This window comes from Coregonus lavaretus, assembly GCF_964263955.1.
Source record: "Coregonus lavaretus genome assembly, chromosome: 1".
NCBI lineage: Eukaryota > Metazoa > Chordata > Actinopteri > Salmoniformes > Salmonidae > Coregonus > Coregonus lavaretus.
Window position 1 is genome coordinate 12,452,248 of NC_139988.1, and position 22,927 is coordinate 12,475,174.

General features: G+C 44.0%; 1 protein-coding gene across 1 annotated transcript in view; it reads right to left on the reverse strand.

Annotated features, from left to right (window-relative positions):
* Positions 1–556: 556 nt before the first annotated feature.
* The window catches only part of LOC311136145 (protein sidekick-2-like), a gene marked incomplete at its 3' end in the record, with an annotated part of 226,685 nt that continues 204,314 nt past the window's right edge, over positions 557–22,927 (reverse strand). Inside the window, exons 43-44 of the mRNA XM_084170234.1 lie at positions 16,438–16,570; positions 557–1,018 (exon numbers count right to left, since the gene is read on the reverse strand). Of these exons, the coding sequence (XP_084026360.1) occupies positions 557–1,018; positions 16,438–16,570 (595 nt within the window). The remainder of the gene's footprint in view (positions 1,019–16,437; positions 16,571–22,927) is intronic.

Genomic DNA, 22,927 nt, shown 5'->3' on the forward strand with positions numbered 1-22,927 from the left:
TTTGTGATCCCAGTTCCATTGGTGCTTGTTATCCGAGTGTGGATCGACGCCATGACACTTTTATCGTCTTGTAGATATTTTTGTCCAAGAATCTCTTTACTTTTTACAGTATCTAACTAAATTATTCTCTTGTTGTGTAGAAGTGTAACAATGAAAAATAGAAAATAAATAATACAAAGAAAGTCAAATCAGTCAAACAGCAAACATGAATAGGTACTGTCTTGTTCTCAGTAGCTGTCTCTCGGTTAAAGAATGAAAATAAAACTATACCAGCACACGCACACAAGAGGAAAGACGTACTGGAATAAAATATGTAACTTCTGTCCTGTCTGTGTACGGTATGATCCTTAAAACATAACTCAGTAAGAAAAAAAAAAAAAAAAAAAAAGAAGCAAAACAAACTGAGAATAACACCAGCCATGACAGAAACTATCAAAATGGTGGACTCCGAGGGTTGCTTTGTTGTGGGAGTTGTGTGTTGGGTATTTACTCTCTGGACACGTAGGGCAGCAGGGTGGGTTTTGTTTTCAGAAGGGAACACAGATCCTTCTCAGAATCAAACGAAGGAGGAGAATCCGGCTATGGGGGCCCGAGATCCAGGGGCTGGGCTGGGGCTGGGGCTGCTGGGGGGCCAGTAGGACAGGGTGTTGGAGTGGCTGGAGGGGGTGGAGTTGGAGAGCTGCTGAGAGGGGGTGGGAGTCTGGCTGCCTTTAGGCCTGAACAGACTACCCTGGCCCTGGGGTGTCAGGCCCTGGGGTTGACCATGGGGCTGGGGCTGGAGCTGGGGTGGAGGGGTGGTGGAGGTGAGCTGGGGTGGCAACGGGGGCAGGGGTGGTGATGGGGCGCAGGGCTCCGGGTCGCCCGACTCTGACTCAGTGTAGCTGTAGGCCTGTGCCCGGGAGATGCCCTTCTGCTGGCGGCGCCAGGAGTTGTAGTAGGTGGGGTCACTGATGTAGTGGCTCACAAAGGAGTGGGTCTTCTGTCTGTTCTGGTCCACCTCAAACTCACTGTCACTGCCCTGAGAGGGGAGAAGGGGAGTAGAGGGGAGAGGACAGGGGAGTAGAGGGGAGAGGACAGGGGAGGAGAGGGGAAGAGGACAGGAGGACAGGAGGAGAGGAGACGAGGATGGGGGAGAGGACAGGAGGACAGGAGGAGAGGGCAGGAGGGGAAGAGGAGAGGAGGGGAGGGGAGGGGGAGAAGACAGGGGAGGGGAGGGGACGATGAGAGGAGGAGAGGAGGGAATGAGGAGAGGAGGGGAGGAAGAGAGGAGAGGAGAGGAGAAGAGAGGAGAGGAGAGGAGAGGAGAGGAGAGGAGAGGAGAGGAGAGGAGAGGAGAGGAGAGGAGAGGAGAGGAGAGGAGAGGAGAGGAGAGGAGAGGAGAGGAGAGGAGAGGAGAGGAGAGGAGAGGAGAGGAGAGGAGAGGAGAGGAGAGGAGAGGAGAGGAGAGGAGAGGAGAGGAGAGGAGAGGAGAGGAGGACAGGAGGGGAGGAGGAGAGGAGAGGAGGGGAGGGGGAGAGGACAGGAGAGGAGGGGGAGAGGACAGGAGAGGACAGGAGAGGAGGGGAGGGGGAGAGGACAGGAGGGGAGGAGGAGAGGAGAGGACAGGAGGGGAGGAGGAGAGGAGAGGACAGGGGAGGAGAGGGGAGAGGACAGGAGGGGAGGAGAGGGGAGAGGACAGGAGGGGAGGAGAGGGGAGAGGACAGGAGGGGAGGAGGAGGGGAGAGGACAGGAGGGGAGGAGGAGAGGAGAGGACAGGGGAGGAAAAGGAGAGATGGGATAGGGGAGGGAGAGGCGAAAGGGAGGGAGGGACAGAGAGAGGAGTTATTATCAGCTTACTACCACATATTTCTCTGAGAAGTTAGAGATGCGATAATGGTGTGTTATTGGGAGGTTCAGAACACAGTGTCTTTCAATAACACACACTTACCACACACACAACCACCACCATACACACAACTACCACCACACATACCTATCACCACACACACACACACACACCTACCACCGTACACACATACCACTATACACACACACACACCTACCACCATACACACATACCACTATACACACACACCTACCACCATACACAAATACCACTATACACACACACCTACCATCATACACACATACCACTATACACACACACCTACCACCATACACAACCTAGCACCACACACACAACTACCACCATACACACATACCACCATACACACACACCTACCACCATACACAACCTACCACCATACAAACATCTACCAGCATACACACACCTACCACCATACACAACCTACCACCACACAAAAACCTACCACCATACACAACCTACCACCACACACACACCTACCAACATACACACACACCTACCAACATACACACACACCTACCACAACACACACATACCTACCACAACACACAAATACCTACCACAACACACACACACCTACAACCATCCACACACCTACCACCATACACACACACCTACCACCATACACACACACCTACCACCATACACACACCTACCACCATACACACACCTACCACCATACACACACACCTACCACCATACACACACCTACCACCATACACACACCTACCACCATACACACACCTACCACCATACACACACACCTACCACCAAACACACACACACACACACAAACATACCACCAAACACACACACACACCTACACCTACCACCAAACACACACACACCAACCACCAAACACACACCAAACACACACACACACACACCTACCACCAAACACACACACCACCAAACACACACACCTCAGAAAATTACAATTGGCTCAGAACAGGGCAGCACGGCTGGCCCTTAAATGTACACGGAGAGCTAACATTAATAATATGTTTGTCAATCTCTCATGGCTCAAAGTGGAAGAGAGATTGACTTCAATACTACTTGTTTTTGTAAGAAGTGTTGACAAGCTGAATGTACCGAGGTATCTGTTTAAACTACTAGCACACAGCTCGGACACCCATGCATACCCCACAAGACATGCCAGCAGAGGTCTCTTCACAGTCCCCAAGTCCTGAACAGACTATGGGAGGCGCACAGTACTACATAGAGCCATGACTACATGTAACTCTATTCCACATCAGGTAACTGATGCAAGCAGCAGAATCAGATTTAAAAAACAGGTAAAAATACACCTTATGGAACAGCGGGTACTGTGAAGAGACACACACACACACACAGGTACAGACACACGCATACGCACACGCACTCTACACACACACACGTACATTGTAATATTGTTGTATGGTGGTATTATACATTTAGTATTGTAGATATGTAGTGGTGTAATAATGTTATATGATGTACAGTTTTATCTGTTTATCACCCACAAAGAGGCTGTCAACACATGATCATGACTGGAGAGGAGGATTAATCATCACTGGACGTGCAGAGTAATCAGATCAACCGGGGTCAATGGTTGGTTGGTTGGGTTTAACATTAAATTAATCATCATTACTACAACAGCCACATGTTGAGCTAACATCTACTATGGATATTCATCACATACACTATAACACTAGGAAGACAGGAGAGATACCACAGGATCCTAGAGAAGTTTAAGAGAGGAGAGCAGAGGAGAGGAGAGGAGAAGAGAGGAGGAGAGAGGAGAAGAGAGGAGAAGAGAGGATGAGAAGAGAGGAGGAGAAGAGGAGGAGAAGAGGAGAAGAGAGGAGGAGAGAGGACAGTGGAGAAGAGAGGAGGAGAAGAGAGGAGGAGAGAGGAGAAGAGAGGAGGAGAGAGGAGAAGAGAGGAGGAGAGAGGAGGAGAGAGGAGAAGAGAGGAGAAGAGAGGAGGAGAATAGAGGAGGAGAGAGGAGGAGAGAGGAGAAGAGAGGAGGACAAGAGAGGAGAAAGGAGGAGAGAAGAGAGGAGGAGAGAGGAGAAGAGAGGAGGAGAGAGGAGAAGAGAGGAGGAGAGAGGAGAGGAGCAAGGAGGATGGAGGATGGGGGATGGGGGCAAGTCAGTCTACTACTACCAGTCTACAGACACACAAGCATGCAGAATGACACAGAACCTCACCCAATTCAGTGGAGGCACACGCAGACCACCCGTTCCATATGAGAACACGAGGGCCTCCTATGGGTGACATGGACAAAGACATGCATGGTTTAAAATACCACAGTACAGTATGACAGCCACCATGATCCCTCTGTGGTTCAGATCCCTCCTTGGGACCATCATCAGCTCTTAAGGAGGCACTTCAAGGGTACAACTCACCTGCCTTAATAACATCATAATAAAATATGCCATTTAGCTTTTATCCAAAGCAACTTACAGTAGTGTGTGCATACAATTTTCGTATTGGTGACCCCAGCGGGAACCGAACCCACAACCCTGACTGTCAAGTTCTAACAACTGAGCCACACAGGAACACTGGAGCCTTATCCTACCAGTCAAACCTGACACACATCATGAAACGGATCTGACAAACACACCCTGAAACTGATCTGACAAAAACACCATGAAACTGATCTGACAAACACACCATGAAACTGATCTGACAAACACACCATGAAACTGATCTGACAAACACACCATGAAACTGATCTGACAAACACACCATGAAACTGATCTGACAAACACACCATGAAACTGATCTGACAAACACACCATGAAACTGATCTGACAAACACACCATGAAACTGATCTGATAAAACAAGGCCGAAACATGGATTCTATTAACTTTGTGCCCAACCTTAGGATGCAGGCTACCACCCAACGCTTCTACCTATTTCATTCAAACAATCACAACAGGAATTTGAGTATACTTCCAATAAGCACATTCTAGTTGCTGAACTCTTTATTTGTGTCTTTGCTAGATGTCAAACAAGAAACAGCTCTCTCATTGGTCACTCTGTGGGGTCTATTCATGGTCACCCAATCGTCACGAAAGAAAGCTGCCAATCGACCGATCACAGCCAATGATTGATGAGCTGGTTCACAAAAATGCCATCTCATACCAGGTGCACTAGATTTCATCATGTTCAGCTAAAATGTTAAGGCATAACAAAAGATAGTGTAACTAGCAACGCGCATGCCCCGCCCACCTGAGGATATTTTTCAGCCATCTATTTCCTGTGTTTGAGGGGTGCAAAATCCACTTGTCACTTAAATCTTGCTGGATTGATTGCTTTCATTTTACTCCTGCGACTCTTTCATACTCTTGCTTGTGCCTGTCATTATACCCTGTTAACGTTACGACCGTGGAAATGTTTGTAATCACCTGCCAAACATACTCCGGTAACAGCTGAAATGGGCTCAATGGGATACATTGTCAGAGATTTTAAAAAATAATAATATTTTTTCTTTTTCTTTTTCTTTATTTTTATGGGGGTAGATCAGCTTAATATTGCAGATAGATTGTAACTTCCATCAATGTAATTGTCTGCATCACATCCAATCCCCCATGTTTTTTATATATATATACTCCCCTTTATTACTTTTCAACCCCGCCATCCTTTCCCTACTTGGGGTAAATTAGTAAACAACAATGCTTAGGCCTCTACTTCCAGCTTATACTTACTATCTACATTTTATGGACTCAGTCAATTTGACAATAATTCTATTTTATTTGTTTTTGCTCCTGAACTTCTTCCACTCTCAACCTCTCCGATCATTTTCATGATGTCCATCCGGTTTGCTTCTATATGCCATTTCTTTCTAACTGTGCTCTTTCCCAAAAGCTCCCAACATACAACCTATATACTTATTATGGACACAGTATGCTTACATTATTAGTTATCTGGTTATTATTTGTTGTTATTTGTTATTAGTCCCATCCTTCAACTCCATTCAACACCTCCCATCTATCTCCCAACACCATCCATATAGGATTTCTATTTGCCATATATATTTCAACTGTACTGTGATGTTTTACAAAAGTTCTGAACCTTTCTATTCTCATTGCTTCTACAGATTGTGAATAAAAAATTCACTCCGGTAACGGCTGAAATGGGCTCAATGGGATACATTGTCTTTCCGTTGAATCTACTGTATAACAACGCTAAAGCTTTGTCAGAGATTTAATTTAATTTAACCGTCTTGACTCATCACAAGAAAGAGAAGAAAGATAACTTTATTTTGATGGGTGTTAATTTTTTGTGGAATTTAAAAAAGTAATAATAACTTAATACAGTTGAAATGTATGCAAATGAGATATGCTGATATGAAAACAACCCCAGGGCACTGGCCCCTGATGTTCCACGGACAAGGCAGACAGCATTCTCAGCTCATATTCCATCCTCTCCTGCACCGTCCCAACAGGTGCAGGTTTGTATTGTGTTGTGTGTGTGTGTGTGTGTGTGTGTGGGGGGGGGGGGGGGGGGTGTGGTAACAGATGGTTCGTTCTCCTACAATGTTAACATCCACCCCTCCCTGCCTCCCTCCCTCCTTCCATTCCACATCCTTGTCCAAAATAAACTCAAAGGTCCTATTGTGGAATCTACACTAAAATAAGATGAGTTAAAATATGCCTTGAGGGGCCTTAGTCTGTGAAACAGTGATTCATTTGAATACATTAAAGGCTAATTAGGGGAGATGACTTCTGTGAATGGGCCAAGGCTTTAGGCATGAAACTATACAGTCCCCAGGGGAGTTACCCTTCTATCTGAGGATAACAGAGAGACAGACACCAGCCAGTGGCAGATCCCAAACAGCTCTTTTCATAATTAGGATGTTAACTAACTATATAGACAGATTAAGATTTCATCTCATTAATGGGTATAATATTTCAGACAGCCGTTTTTCGCAGCGGAGAGTGGTTTCATTTCCAACGTTAACAGAAACATAAGGTTGATGTTTTATGGTGATTGACTTCTCAAATCGGCTGTTGTCGACAACACTGCTAATAAACTGAGGGAAACTGGTCAGAAAAAGATGTCTTCAAATGAAAATAGACCTAGTTGTCCTAGAGACTAAACTCTCAATACCCAGAGATAGACACAACTCTCAATACCCAGAGATAGACACAACTCTCAATACCCAGAGATAGACACAACTCTCAACACCCACAGATAGACACAACTCTCAATACCCAGAGATAGACACAACTCTCAATACCCAGAGATAGACACAACTCTCAATACCCAGAGATAGACACAACTCTCAACACCCACAGATAGACACAACTCTCAATACCCAGAGATAGACACAACTCTCAACACCCACAGATAGACACAACTCTCAACACCCAGAGATAGACACAACTCTCAACACCCACAGATAGACACAACTCTCAACACCCAGAGATAGACACAACTCTCAACACCCACAGATAGACACAACTCTCATCACCCAGAGATAGACACAACTCTCAACACCCACAGATAGACACAACTCTCAACACCCAGAGATAGACACAACTCTCAACACCCAGAGATAGACACAACTCTCAACACCCAGAGATAAAGATCAGCTTGTTTATGTAAACAGCGAGATATACAGTAGGTGTTGAGTCAAAGTGACACACTATCATCTCAGGAGACTCCTAGACTTCTCAGTAGACACCTAGACTTATCAGTAGACTCCTAGACTTCTCAGGAGACTACTAGAGTTATCAGTAGACTCCTAGACTTCTCAGGAGACTACTAGACTTCTCAGGAGAATAATAGACTTCTCAGTAGACTCCTAGACTTCTCAGTAGACTCCTAGACTTATCAGGAGACTACTAGACTTATCAGGAGAATACTAGACTTCTCAGGAGACTAGTAGACTTATCAGGAGAATACTAGACTTCTCAGGAGACTACTAGACTTATCAGGAGAATACTAGACTTCTCAGGAGACTACTAGACTTATCAGGAGAATACTATACTTCTCAGTAGACTCCTATACTTATCAGTAGACTCCTAGACTTCTCAGGAGACTCCTAGACCCCTCAGGAGACTCCTAGACTTATTAGGAGAATACTAGACTTCTCAGTAGACTCCTAGACTTCTCAGGAGACTCCTAGACTTATTAGGAGAATACTAGACTTCTCAGGAGACTACTAGACTTATCAGGAGAATACTATACTTCTCAGTAGACTCCTAAACTTATCAGTAGACTCCTAGACTTCTCAGGAGACTCATAGACCTCTCAGGAGACTCCTAGACTTATTAGGAGAATACTAGACTTCTCAGTAGACTCCTAGACTTCTCAGGAGACTCCTAGACTTATTAGGAGAATACTAGACTTCTCAGGAGACTACTAGACTTCTCAGGAAACTCCTTGCCCTGGTATAGATGGTCTGTTGGGGCCAGAGTGGAATGCATTGTGGAGTATTTAGGGCTGTTCTATCCGTCAAACCCTGTGAACTTTATCTTGGGGATTGAGGTGGTAAGAACCTCCCATAACCCCTCCACTACACCCTATAACCAAGAGAGTGAGATGGGGAGAGAAGGAGTGAGAGAAATATAAACAGAGAGAGAGAGAGACAGAGAGAGAGCGAGAGAGCGAGAGAGAGGGAGAAAGAGACATACAGAGAGAGAGATACAGAGAGATACAGAGAGAGAGAGAAGGAGGGAGAGAGGAAGAGAGAGAGAGATAACACTTTACATCGTTACAACACTGTATGTAGCCATAATATGACATTTGAAATGTCTCTATTCCTGAGTGTAATGTTTACTGTTTATTTGTGATTTTTTCTATCACTTTTGTTGATATATTTCACTTCCTTTGGCAATGTAAACAATTTCACTCACATCATTGTTACAGTGAACACAGCAGGAACCCCAGGCAGCAGGCAAACACTAGGGCAGTACAGAGGGAGTGTGTGTGTATGTTTGAGTGTGTGTTTGTTTGAGTGTGTGTTTTTTTGAGTGTGTGTGTGTTTGAGAGTGTGTGTGTTTGAGAGTGTGTGTGTGTCTGGTGAGTGTGTGCATGCGTGTGTGTAAAGTCCCTTGCGCAATCCCCTAAAATCCAGCCGTACATCATTTGAGACAGGGATTTAGTGTGACTAGGCAGTTCTAATCCCCCTCTGCACACGCAGCCACTGTTGTTGTTTAGGATGAACTAATCAGACAGATGTGACAGATTTTGCTCTGGGCTATTTATCATGTCCTAAATGACATGCATTCGTGAATATTATGTCATGAATTATAGTCAATCATTATCAGGTATTTCCTCTTTGTTAAAAAAAATATATATAGTTCCTTTTTTCTATATTTCATTAAGACTACCATTACTCAAAGCCTGTTCTATTTTTGCTTGGTTCCAGGAAGTGACATCATATGACTTATTGGTGTTTCCAAAAATGCTACAGCTGAACCCTCGAAGCAGTTCCAGTCAAAACAATCCTCTGCGTTGTCATGGGAGACAATCATAACACAGCAGACATGTTTCCCTCTGTGGTGTCAAGGTCTGCACTCCAGCAGCCTGACACAACGTCCAGATACTATATGTTCTTTCCTCTCCCATGATGAAGCAGCACACTGACTGAGCCCCAAATGCCACCCTATTTATTCTTTAGTGCACTACTTTTGACCAGGGCCCATAGGGCACTATAAAGGGACGCACACCTATCTTCAACCTCCTCGACTCAGAGATGAGCTCACTCCATTCTCTACTGCTGGTTTCTATCCTGAGTGTCACACACACACACACACACACACACACACAGTGACACTGACAAAACAAACCGCCTAAGGACACACTGTCTCCTGGCTTCTAGAGAGTGTGTCTTGTCCACCTGCCGAGGCACAGTTGTGGTGGTGGACCGGTTGCCTCGACAACCCCGCATCAACTTATACCTGCCAGTGGAGGACTGACATAGGTCTTAATGGAGACAGTCCCAGCCACCACCCAACGCTGAGCAGAGCTGATAGCCTGGTGTTGTGTGTGTGTGTGTGTGTGTGTGTGTGTGTGTGTGTGTGTGTGTGTGTGTGTGTATGTGTGTGTGTGTGTATGTGTGTGTGTGTGTGTGTGTGGACATGTTTAACTATACTTGTGGGGACCAGAAGTCCCCACAAGAATAGTAAACCAAGAAAATGTTGACCAACTGGGGACATTTTGTTGGTCCCCACAAGGTCAAATGCTAATTCTAGGGGGTTTAGGGTTAAGGTTAGAATTAGTGTTAGTGTTAGGGTTAGAATTAGTTTTAGGTTTAGAGTTAGGGTTAGGAGATAGGGTTAGTTTTAGGGTTAGGGTTAGGTTTTTGGGTTACGGTTAGGGTTAGGGTACGGGTTAGGATTAGGTTTGGGGTTAGGGAAAATAGGATTTTGAATGGGACTGAATTGTATGTCCCCACAAGGTCAGCTGCGCAAGACTGTATGTGTGTGTGTGTGTGTGTGCGTGTATGCGTGTTAGTGTGTGTGTGTGTGTGCATGTGTGTGAGAGCTAAGCTGATAGCATGGAGTTATCCGCTCAATAAAACTTCAAAAAGGGACATCACATTCCTGGTCATCTGTAGAATATCCACTGGTGATGACATGGCTGTGCTGTCAGAGGGGATGGCAGGGTATCCGCAGGGCTATGGGGAGGAGGCCTGGGCCTGTGTACTCCAGATACCCTTACGTCTGGGGTGGTGGCAGTGGAGGTTGGTGGGCTGGAAGGCCAGATAGGCTAGTGTTGTTGAGCTTGTTTGACAATAAGGAAGTATGGAATGGTAGATATGCCAGCCCAGTGATGACATTTAAAAATGGCTTATATTGGAGGATGTTTTGGTTGTAAGGAAAGATCCTGTCTGTAGCAGTTCATTGGGTGGGATATTTCTCCATTGATGTTAAAGGAGCTAAGCTCTTGATAAGGGAGCAGCTGGAGAGAGACGTCTGGCTTCTGAGGAATTCATACTGGGATGTATTTAGTAGAAACTGATGATGAGTCCCAAATGGCACCCTATTCCCTGTATAGTGCACTACTACAGCACCATAGGGCTCTGGTCAAAAGTAATGTACTATATAAGGAATAGAGTGCCATCTGGGACACAGATAATTTGGGAAAGCTAGAGTCGAAAATTCCAAGATGAAAGAAAACTTAGAAGGCTGAAACCAAGGGAATTCAGGACTGCTTCCTCCCTCCTTTTCAGGTTTTCACACAAACCACAAGAACAGAACAGAGGAGGGAAACAAAAACAGCAACAAGATGATCAGTATAGACACAGGGGGAAAGGAGCTAGAAAATAAAAATAGACAAATTAAAAGAGAGAAAAATATAATTGCAGATGAGAGAGAGAGAGATGAAGATTGAGGGAGCTGGAGAGATAGAGAGAAAGCGAGAGAGAAAGACGAGGAGAGAGAGGGAGAGAGAGAGAGATAGAGAGTAGTGAGAGAGAGAGAGAGTGGTGAGAGAGAGAGAATGAGAGAGTGGTGAGAGAGAGAGAATGAGAGAGTGGTGAGAGAGAGAGAATGAGAGAGTGGTGAGAGAGAGAGAGAGAGAGAGAGAGAGAGAGAGAGAGAGAGAGAGAGAGAGAGAGAGAGAGAGAGAGAGCGAGCGAGTCTACCTGGCCCACCACTTCACCCTGGACGTAAACAGCCTTTATGACCAGGTCCACCTATACAAGGCAGCAGTGCCCACCTTCGCCCGGACCCTAAAGGATATCGCCCTCAACCGCAGACCCAACACCTCACACAGGAGCAACAGATCAACAGACACCCCGCCTAGACCAGCGAGACACTCTCCCAGACCTGCGGGACCCCCCCCCCCAGGACCTACACATAGAGGACCCCCGCAGAGAGGACCTACATCCAGACCACAGCACCATCAGCCACATCTACACCCCCACCCCCACCAATTAACTCCCCCACAAGTCAACCATGCCCACACCCCATTTAGGCCCCCTCAGATCAGACCTATGCCCCTCCTACCCACCCCAAGCCCCCCACTCCCACAAAGAGGGCCTCAACATGAAAGTCACACATACGCCCAGGCCGTGAGCAGGCAAACAGGCCCAACACCCACTCTTACACTAGCCCAAGCCAATGGCATGTACCAGATGCTCAGCAGGCTCTGCTCACAATTACTGGCCTGAGGCCAAACCACACAACCAACAACATTAGACACTTTATAGAACACAAAGCCTTCACTATTTCATCCTGGAATATCCAAGGCCTGAGGTCATCTGCCTTTGGCCTAAAGAGCAGGAATCTGGACTTTACCAAAGAAATCGGAAATACAGACATTATCATCCTACAAGAAACATGGTATAGAGGAGACAGACCCACTGGTTGCCCCCTAGGTTACAGAGAGCTGGTAGTCCCATCCACCAAACTACCAGGTGTGAAACGGGGAAGGGACTCAGGGGGTATGCTAATTTGGTATAGAGCAGACCTAACTCACTCTATTAAATTAATCAAAACAGGAACATTTTACATTTGGTTAGAAATTCAAAAGGAAATTATCTCAACAGAGAAAAATGTCCTCCTGTGTGCTACCTATATCCCCCCATTAGAATCTCCATACTTGAATGAAGACAGCTTCTCCATCCTGGAGGGGGAAATCAATCATTTCCAGACCCAGGGACATGTACTAGTCTGTGGCGACCTAAATGCCAGAACTGGACAATAACCTGACACCCTCAGCACACAGGGGGACAAACACCTACCTGGAGGTGACAGCATTCCCTCCTCCATATGCCCCCCTAGGCACAACTACGACAGCATAACCAACAAAAACGGGTCACAACTCCTGCAGCTCTGTCGCACACTGGGTATGTACATAGTCAATGATAGGCTTCGAGGGGACTCCTATGGTACGTACACCTATAGCTCATCTCTTGGCAGTAGTACTGTAGACTACTTTATCACTGACCTCAACCCAGAGTCTCTCAGAGCGTTCACAGTCAGTCAGCCCACTGACACCCCTATCAGACCACAGCAAAACCACAGTCTACTTGAACAGAGCAATACTCAATCATGAGGCATCAAAGCCAAAGGAACTGAATAATATTAAGAAATGCTATAGATGGAAGGAAAGTAGTGTTGAAACCTACCAAAAAACAATTAGGCAACAACAAATTAAATCCATTCTAGACAACCTTCCTGGACAAAACGTTCAACTGTAATAGTGAAGGTGTAAACTTGGCAGTAGAAAACCTAAACAGTATGTTTGACCTCTCAGCTTCCCTATCAAATCTAAAAATCTCTAACAGAAAACCGAAGAAAAGTAACAACAGTGATAAATGGTTTGATGAAGAATGCAAAAACCTAAGAAAGAAATTGAGAAACCTATCCAACCAAAAACATGGAGACCCAGAAAACCTGAGCCTTCACTATGGTGAATCACTAAAACAATACAGAAATACACTACGGAAAAAGAAGGAACAGCATGTCAGAAATCAGCTCAATGTAATTGAAGAATCCATAGACTCTAACCACTTCTGGGAAAATTGGAAAACACTAAACAAACAACAACACGACGAGCTATCTATCCAAAACGGAGATGTATGGGTAAACCACTTCTCCAAACTTTTTGGCCCTATAACAGGGAACAAACAGCAAAAAAATATACATGATCAAATGCAAATCTTAGAATCAAATATTAAAGACTACCAGAACCCACTGGATTCTCCAATTATATTGAATGAACTACAGGACAAAATACAAACCCTCCAACCCAAAAAGGCCTGTGGTGTTGATGGTATCCTCAATGAAATGATAAAATATACAGACCACAAATTTCAATTAGCTATACTTAAACTCTTTAACATCATCCTTAGCTCTGGCATCTTCCCCAATATTTGGAACCAAGGACTGATCACCCCAATCCACAAAAGTTGAATACAAATTTGACCCCAATAACTACCGTGGGATATGCGTCAACGGCAACCTTGGGAAAATCCTCTGCATTATCATTAACAGCAGACTAGTTCATTTCATCAGTGAAAACAATGTACTGAGCAAATGTCAAATTGGCTTTTTACCAAATTACTGTACAACAGACCACGTATTCACCCTGCACACCCTAATTGACAAACAAACAAACCAAAACAAAGGCAAAGTCTTCTCATGCTTTGTTGATTTCAAAAAAGCTTTTGACTCAATTTGGCATGAGGGTCTGCTATACAAATTGATGGAAGTGGGGTTGGGGGAAAAACATACGACATTATAAAATCCATGTACACAAACAAGTCTGCGGTTAAAATTGGCAAAAAACACACATTTCTTTCCACAGGGCCGTGGGGTGAGACAGGGATGCAGTTTAAGCCCCACCCTCTTCAACATATATAAACAAATTGGCGAGGGCACTAGAACAGTCTGCGAGCACCTGGCCTCACCCTACTAGAATCTGAAGTCAAATGTCTACTGTTTGCTGATGATCTGGTGCTTCTATCACCAACCAAGGAGGGCCTACAGCAGCACTTAGATCTTCTGCACAGATTCTGTCAGACCTGGGCCCTGACAGTAAATCTCAGTAAGACAAAAATAATGGTGTTCCAAAAAAGGTCCAGTTGCCAGGACCACAAATACAAATTCCATCTAGACACCGTTGCCCTAGAGCACACAAAAAACTATACATACCTCTGCCTAAACATCAGCGCCACAGGTAACTTCCACAAAGCTGTGAATGATCTGAGAGACAAGGCAAGAAGGGCCTTCTATGCCATCAAAAGGAACATAAAATTTGACATACCAATTAGGATCTGGCTAAAAATATTTGAATCAGTTATAGAACCCATTCCCTTTATGGTTGTGAGGTCTGGGGTCCGCTCACCAACCAAGAATTCACAAAATGGGAAAAACACCAAATTGAGACTCTGCATGCAGAATTCTGCAAAAACATCCTCTGTGTACAACTTAAAACACCAAATAATGCATGCAGAGCAGAATTAGGCCAATATCAAAATCCAGAAAAGAGCCGTTAAATTCTATAACCACTTAAAAGGAAGCGATTCCCAAACCTTCCATAACAAAGCCATTACCTACAGAGAGATGAACTTGAAGAAGAGTCCCCTAAGTAAGCTGGTCCTGGGGCTCTGTTCACAAACACAAACAGACCCCACAGAGCCCCAGGACAACAACAACAACAACAACATGAGATCATGAGAAAACAAAAAGAGAATTACTTGACACATTGGAAAGAACAAACAAAAAAACAGAGCAAACTAGAATGCTATTTGGCCCTAAACAGAGAGTACACAGTGGCAGAATACCTGACCACTGTGACTGACCCAAAATTAAGGAAAGCTTTGACTATGTACAGACTCAGTGAGCATAGCCTTGCTATTGAGAAAGGCCGCCGTAGGCAGACCTGGCTCTCAAGAGAAGACAGGCTATGTGCACACTGCCCACAAAATGAGGTGGAAACTGAGCTGCACTTCCTAACCTCCTGCCAAATGTATGACCATATTAGAGACACATATTTCCCTCAGATTACACAGACCCACAAAGAATTAGAAAACAAACCCAATTTTGATAAACTCCCTTATCTACTGGGTGAAAAACCACAGTGTGCCATCACAGCTGCAAGATTTGTGACCTGTTGCCACAAGAAAAGGGCAACCAGTGAAGAACAAACACCATTGTAAATTCAACCCATATTTATGTTTATTTATTTTCCCATTTGTACTTTAACTATTTGCACATTGTTACAACACTGTATATATACATAATATTACATTTGAAATGTCTTTATTCTTTTGGAACTTCTGAGTGTAATATTTAATGTTTATTTCACCTTTGTTTACTATCTACTTCACTTGCTTTGGCAATGTTAACATAGGTTTCCTATGCCAATAAAAACCCTCAAATTCAAATTGAATTGTATAGAGAGAGAGAGAGAGAGAGAGAGAGAGAGAGAGAGAGAGAGAGAGAGAGAGAGAGAGAGAGAGAGAGAGAGAGAGAGAGAGAGAGAGAGAGATCCAGTTCATTGATGAGAGCTGTTCATTGGGCCCCAGCCCCCCTGTGTGTCTGTCTGTCCCTCTGATTCAGCAGATGCCAACACAGCAGACTGGGATGGGTTGTAAGGGGCATTATGGGTAACGGTGAACCAAAATGAGGATAGGGCTGTGGAAGGAATCCAGTCTGGGCCTGAGAACGCAGCAGACACTCCAGTCTGTGTGTAAATGTGTGTTTGTGTATGCATCCTCTGTGATTGATTCTGACCACCACCACCAGAGCTGGGCACTGGCTACTGGCCCTACTCCCAGAGCCTGCCTCCAGCTCAGCCTGACTGCCCCATAGAGACCAGGAGAGACATGGAACACGTTTCACATCCAAACCCTACTCTGTCAATGCCCTGAGTGTTTGCTTACAGGCCACTACCAGTACACTGGACGATGCACTGAGCCAAACACTCCGGGTTTAAGTTTCAGCTGTCCATCCCCCAATCCTAACCTTAACCATTAGGGGTTACAAAACTGACCCCCAGATCAGCATCTATGGGCATAGCATCAATGTAAAGGTGAGGGATCCAATATGTTGATAGACAGATAGACAGTGTGACAGACAGTGAGATGGGAGACGTTAAGGGGAGTACATACTGTCGGTACCTTAGAGTCTGATATCTCAGATGGTTTCTCTGTTGGGCTGCTGCTCTCAGCTGGGATCAGATCGTTGTACTTGGTGGTGCTCAAATCCTCGTCAGAGTAGTTGAGACTGCCTGGGCTGGGCCGAGGAGGAGACCTGAGGAGACAGGACAATATAGAGATATATATACACTGAGTAGACAACACATTAAGAACACCTGGTCTTTCCATGACAGTCTAACCAGGTGAAAGCTATGATCCCTTATTGACGTCACTTGTTAAATCCACTTCAAATCAGTGTAGATGAAGGGTAGGAGACAGGTTAACCTCTACGAGATTGGTGTCCCTATACCGGGACAGTTGCTACTCATGTGACAAAAATGGCATTGTAAACAACAGCCAACTTTCCGGGACATAGACATGTCTTATATAGACAGAAAGCTTATATTCTTGTTAATCTAACTGCAATGTCCAATTTACAGTAGGTATTACAGCAAAATAAATACTATGCTATTATTTGAGGATAGTGCACAACAACAAAACACTTATCATGGCAACTGGTTTGATACATTCACCTCTGAAGGTAAATAATGTCCTTACATTCAGTAATCTTGCTCTGATTTGTCATCCTGAGGGTCCCAGAGATAAAATGTAGTGTAGTTTTGTTTGAAAAATCCATTTTATATTCAAATGTAGGAACTGGGTTCAACCGTTTGACCCCACTGCTGTCTCTGGCTCCACACCAACCCCCGCCCGGCCATCTAGAGGTTTGAAGGTTAGTGTATTTTCTGTAGGGAACCTAATGATCCATCATGTATGACATTCCTGGGAGTGTGTAAACTTAAATGTTTTATTACCACAGCATTTTTGTATGTTCTCTATAGTTATGTAAATGAAAATGTATACATTTACCAATTCAGTACATTTGGGAAAACTCCTGGCAGACTTGATACAATATATTGTGAAGTGATGTAATTCTTCACTGGATGAGTCTGAAAATTTGCACACACACTGCTGCCATCTTCTGGACAACATCTAAATAATACCTAGAATCCTACATCATTGTCTGGCCTTTCTCTTGCTTTTCAAAGATGAAAACGCATGTTTTTTTGTTTGTATTATCTTTTACCAGATCTAATGTGTTATATTCTCCTACATTTATTTCACATTTCCACAAAGTGTTTCCTTTCAAATGATATCAAGAATATGCATATCCTTGCTTCAGGTCCTGAGCTACAGGCAGTTAGATTTGGTTATGTCATTTTGGGCGTAAATTGAAAAAAAAGGGTCTGATCCTTATTAAGAAGGATTTTTAAGCCCTGAAACAAATGAGATATGCATTGTGTATGTGTGCCATTCAGAGGGCGAATGGACAAGAAAAAATATTTAAGTGCCTTTGAACAGCGTATGGTAGTAGGTGCCAGGTACACCGGTTTGAGTGTGTCAAGAACTGCAACGCTGCTGGATTTTTCACACTCAACAGTTTCCAGTGTGTCTCAATAATGGTCCACTACCCAAAGGACATCCAGCCAACTTGACACAACTGTGGGAAGCGTTGGAGTCAACATGGGCCAGCATCCCTGTGGAACGCTTTCGACACCTTGTAGAGTGAATGCCCCGACGAATTGAGGCTCTTCTGAAGGCTTAGGGGGGTGCAACTCAATATTAGGAAGGTCTTCTTAATGTTTTGTGCACTTAGTGTATAATTACATAGCATAACATTGTAATTACCTTTCTATGGCAAGAACAGAGCCATTGGCAGTTCTATCAGTCGCTGGCTAATGCACAACCTTGGCATTCAAATGAGTTACACTAATAAGATAAAGTAATAAAGCAACTCTAGTACCCTCTTCATAAACAACTTGCATTAAATCACTGAGAAATCGCATTCACACACCAGAGTGACAGGACAGAGAAACTGTATGAAAGGAACCAGGAAAAGCTGAAAGATATACACTGATCAGTCAAATGTACCGAACTGTCTCCAGGCATTTCTCACTATAGAAAGGGATAGAGAAGATAGTATTTGACGGAGACACCTGGCAGTGTTTGTTTAGGTAGTGGTTTAGCTCAGTGCGGATGTTGCCTTTATTCCATGGCTTCTGGTTGGGGTATGTATGTACGGTCACTGTGGGCACTGTTGGGTATGGAGAGGGAGCGGGGTGAGTTTATTATCAGGATCATGGGACAGCAATGAGATCCCAGCCTGCCTGCTGTCAGTATCCCCTGAAATGAATAATCTCTTCTGATGAAACACTATATGGGCTGCCTGTGGAATGGCACGCACAGTTAGCCTTGTGACCGACTCATAAATTCAACCCTTGTAGAGTGGAGGAGCTCACTGTATAGGCAGAAATCCCAACACAGTCTCAGATAGGAAGGCTCAGGTTGTGTTCGCTTTATTGTAAAGGTTATCAACATCCATATGAATCATGAGATCCATTTAAGAGTCAACAGCCATGTTTCAGGGAGCGTGGGTGACACTTTAGAAACCTCCCCATTCAAAGATACGTGTGAGAGAGGGTATTTATGAGTATGGAGTGAGAGAGGGTATTTATGGGGAGTGGAGTGAGAGGGGGTATTTATGAGTATGGAGTGAGTGAACATATGTAATGTTAGTGGGCATGGTCTAGGGGAGGTATTGAGAATGCTTGAGTTATGAGAGAGAAGGGGAAAGAGAGAGACCTCACAACACCCACAAGTGGTGCTCTCAGAACAGCTCTCTCAAAACAAAGATGGCTTTGCATTCTGCATAAGTTCCTCCACATTTTCCTCCCTCTGTCACTATAAGCCTGTTAAACAATCAGATATCTGTTTTTGCTGATTGACCCTGGTTGGTTTGGCAGGGAGAGCCTCTATCGATCTCTCTCTCCTCTCTCTCTCTCTCCTCTCTCTGTCTTTCTCAGGCCACACTGTCGCTGAAGGCCCTGCCAATGGAATATCTACATACAACTGTTCAGGTCTACGGTCCAAAACCAACCTTATTTTTTCCACAAATATTTTGATTTTTGATTGAGTGCATTCCTAAATCCCAACGTTTAAGTAAATGTTTGAAACTTTCATGAGAAAGAGATTTGGAGGAGGGGGGCGTTTTTTTTTTATATCATGAGCGTGGTGCTGACAAATTTTAACTAAACCACAAAACCCTTTAGGGAAATCACGGAGAGAGCTGCATTTTAATTACATCTAATAATGTTAATAATTTATAACAAGACTACATTTAATACACTTAAACTTGGATGCAGGAGTGAAACGCACACAATGGAAAGCTAACATATTATTGTCATTTTCTATCTCCACTGTGTCTAGGTTATGAAAGACGAAACATTAAAATAGGATATGAGGGTTATGAGGAACAATTCTACCACTGCGGTGGTTTTTGCATCGCTGATTATTTGGACGAATCATGATTTCACGTGGGCATCTTTCGGAAGGGGAGGGGTTCATTTGGCCCATAGAAGGGGAGGGGTTCATTTGGCCCATAGAAGGGGAGGGGTTCATTTGGCCCAGAGAAGGGGAGGGGTTCATTTGGCCCAGAGAAGGGGAGGGGTTCATTTGGCCCATAGAAGGGGAGCGGTTCATTTGGCCCAGAGACGGTAGTTAGTAAATCCTTGATCCTAGAACCTCCTCCCCTGTGACGTTGCAGACAGCTGTTCTAGATAGAGGAGGACAAACAGTCACTAATGAAGGACAGCATTGTTTGATAAGCGAAGCGATACAAGCTGCAAACCTACATCTCTCACCTTGCTCCTCCAGATAAGATCATGTTGAGCTATCTCAGGTCATTGTTTCACTTGGTCCCCCCACCCCCTATGGTCACCCCCCCCCCCACACCCACCCCTCAACAGTCTTTACTCTGCCTCCACCCCAATGGACATGTATTTCATCATCACTGCTACAGTTATCATGTATATAGTGCTAGTTCTATTGTTGTTGTTTTTATTACCATTGTCATTATTTTATTTCATTTAGTCCTGCATGTTGGAGCTCGGAGCCTAAGATTTTCACTGCACCCTGCAATCACACCTGCAACCCTGTACATGTGACTATTATCAAATCAAATCTAATTGTATTGGTCACATACACCTATTTAGCAGATGTTATTGTGGGTGTAGCGAAATGCTTGTGTTCCTAGCTCCAACAGTGCAGTAGTATCTAACACTCTGAATCTGAATCTGGTCTGGTCTTTCTGTTCCCCTGTTATCTCCCCTGTCATGTCCCGGCTGCCTGGAGTCTGGACAACCCTAACATCCGTCTTCCAGGAGCCGTTGCAGGAATTGATGAGCATGTGGGATTAGAGCCCGGCCCAGACCGGCCCAGACCGGCCCAATTCTGCTGTCTGTCTGCTGTTGGCCTTAACAAGTCACGAATCTGTAACCTCATCCCTTCACATTCCCCACTCTGCAGTCTGATCTGGTATTGGTATTTTATTAGGATCCCCATTAGCTGTTGCAAAAGCAGCAGCTACTCTTCCTGTGGTCCACACAAAACATGAAACATGACATAATACAGAACATTAATAGAAAATAACAGCTGAAGGACAGAACTATATAAAACATTTTTTTAAAGGCACACGCAGACTACATATCAATACATACACACTAACTATCTAGGTCAAATAGGGGAGAGGCGTTGTGCCGTGAGGTGTTGTTTTATCTGTTTTTTTAAACCAGGTTTGCTGTTTATTTGAGCAATATGAGATGGAACGGAGTTCCATGCAATAATGGCTCTATATAATACTGTATGGTTTCTTGAATTTGTTCTGTATTTTTGGGACTGTGAAAATACCCCTGGTGGCATGTCTGGTGGGGTAAGTGTGTGTGTCAGAGCTGTGTTTAAGTTGACTATGCAAACAATTTGGGATTTTCAACACATTCATGTTTCTTATAAAAAGAAGAAGTGATGCAGTCAGTCTCTCCTCAACTCTTAGCCAAGAGAGACTGGCATGCATAGTATTTATATCAGCCCTCTTATTACAATGAAGAGCAAGACGTGCCGCTCTGTTCTGGGCCAGCTGCAGCTTAACTAGATATTTCTTTGCAGCACTTGACCATAATCAAGATTAGACAAAACTAGACCCTGCAGAACTTGCTTTTTGGAGTGTGGTGTCAAAAAAGCAGAGCATCTCTTTATTACGGACAGACCTCTCCCCATCTTTACAACCATTGAATCTATATGTTTTGACCATTACAGTTTACAATCTAAGGTAACGCCAAGTACGTTAGTCTCCTCAACTTGTTCAACAGCCACACCATTCATTACCAGATTCAGCTAGGTCTAGATCTTAGGGAATGATTTGTATAAATACAATGCTCTTAGTTATAGAGATGTTCAGGACCAGTTTATTACTGGCCACCCATTCCAAAACAGACTGCAACTCTTTGTTAAGGGTTTCAGTGGATTCATTAGTTGTGCTTGCTGATGTGTGTATATGGTTGAATCATCAGCATACATGGACACACAGGCTTTGTTTAATGCCAGTGGCAGGTCATTGGTAAAAATAGAAAAGAGTACAGGGCCTAGAGAGCTGCCCTGCGGTACACCACACTTTACATGTTTGACATTAGAGAAGCTTCCATTAAAGAAAACACTTTGAGTTCTATTAGATAGATAGCTCCGAATCCACGATATGGCATAGGTTGAAAAGCCATAACACATATGTTTATTCAACAACAGGTTATGGTCAATAATATCAAAGGCTGCACTGAAATCTAGCAGTACAGCTCCCACAATCTTCTTATTATCAAGTTATTTCAACCAATCATCAGTCATTTTTGTCAGTGCTGTACATGTTGAGTGCCCTTCTCTATAAGCATGCTGAAAGTCTGTTGTTAATTTGTTTACAGAGAAATAGCATTGTATTTGGTCAAACACCATTTTTTCCAACAGTTTGCTAAGAGCTGGCAGCAAGCTTATAGGTCTGCTGTTAGAACCAGTAAAAGCCGCTTTACCACTCTGGGGTAGCGGAATTACTTTGGCTTCCCTCCGGGCCAGAGGACAAAGACTTTCCTCTAGGCTCAGATTAAAGATATGACAGACAGGATGGCTATAGAGTCAGCTACCATCCTCAGTAGCTTTCCATCTAAGTTGTCAATGCCAGGAGGTTTGTCATTATTGATTGATAACAATTTTTCCACCTCTCTCACACTAACTTTACAAAATTCAAACTTGCAATGCTTTTCTTTCATTATTTGTTTTTTTTTGCATTAATACGATGTCTTACTGTTCATTGTTGGCATTTTCTGCCTAAGTTTGCCCACTTTGCCAATGAAGTAATCATTAAAATAATTGGCAACATCGTATGGTTTTGTGATGAATAAGGCATCTGATTCGATGAACGATGGAGTTGAATTAGTCTTTCTGCCCATAATTTAAAGCACTCCAAAAATGTTTTTCCATCTTTCTTTATATCATTGATCTTGGCTTCATAATACAGTTTCTTTTTCTTTTTGTTGAGTTTAGTCACATAATTTCTTAATTTGCAGTAAGTCAGCCAGTCAATATTCAGGTCCCC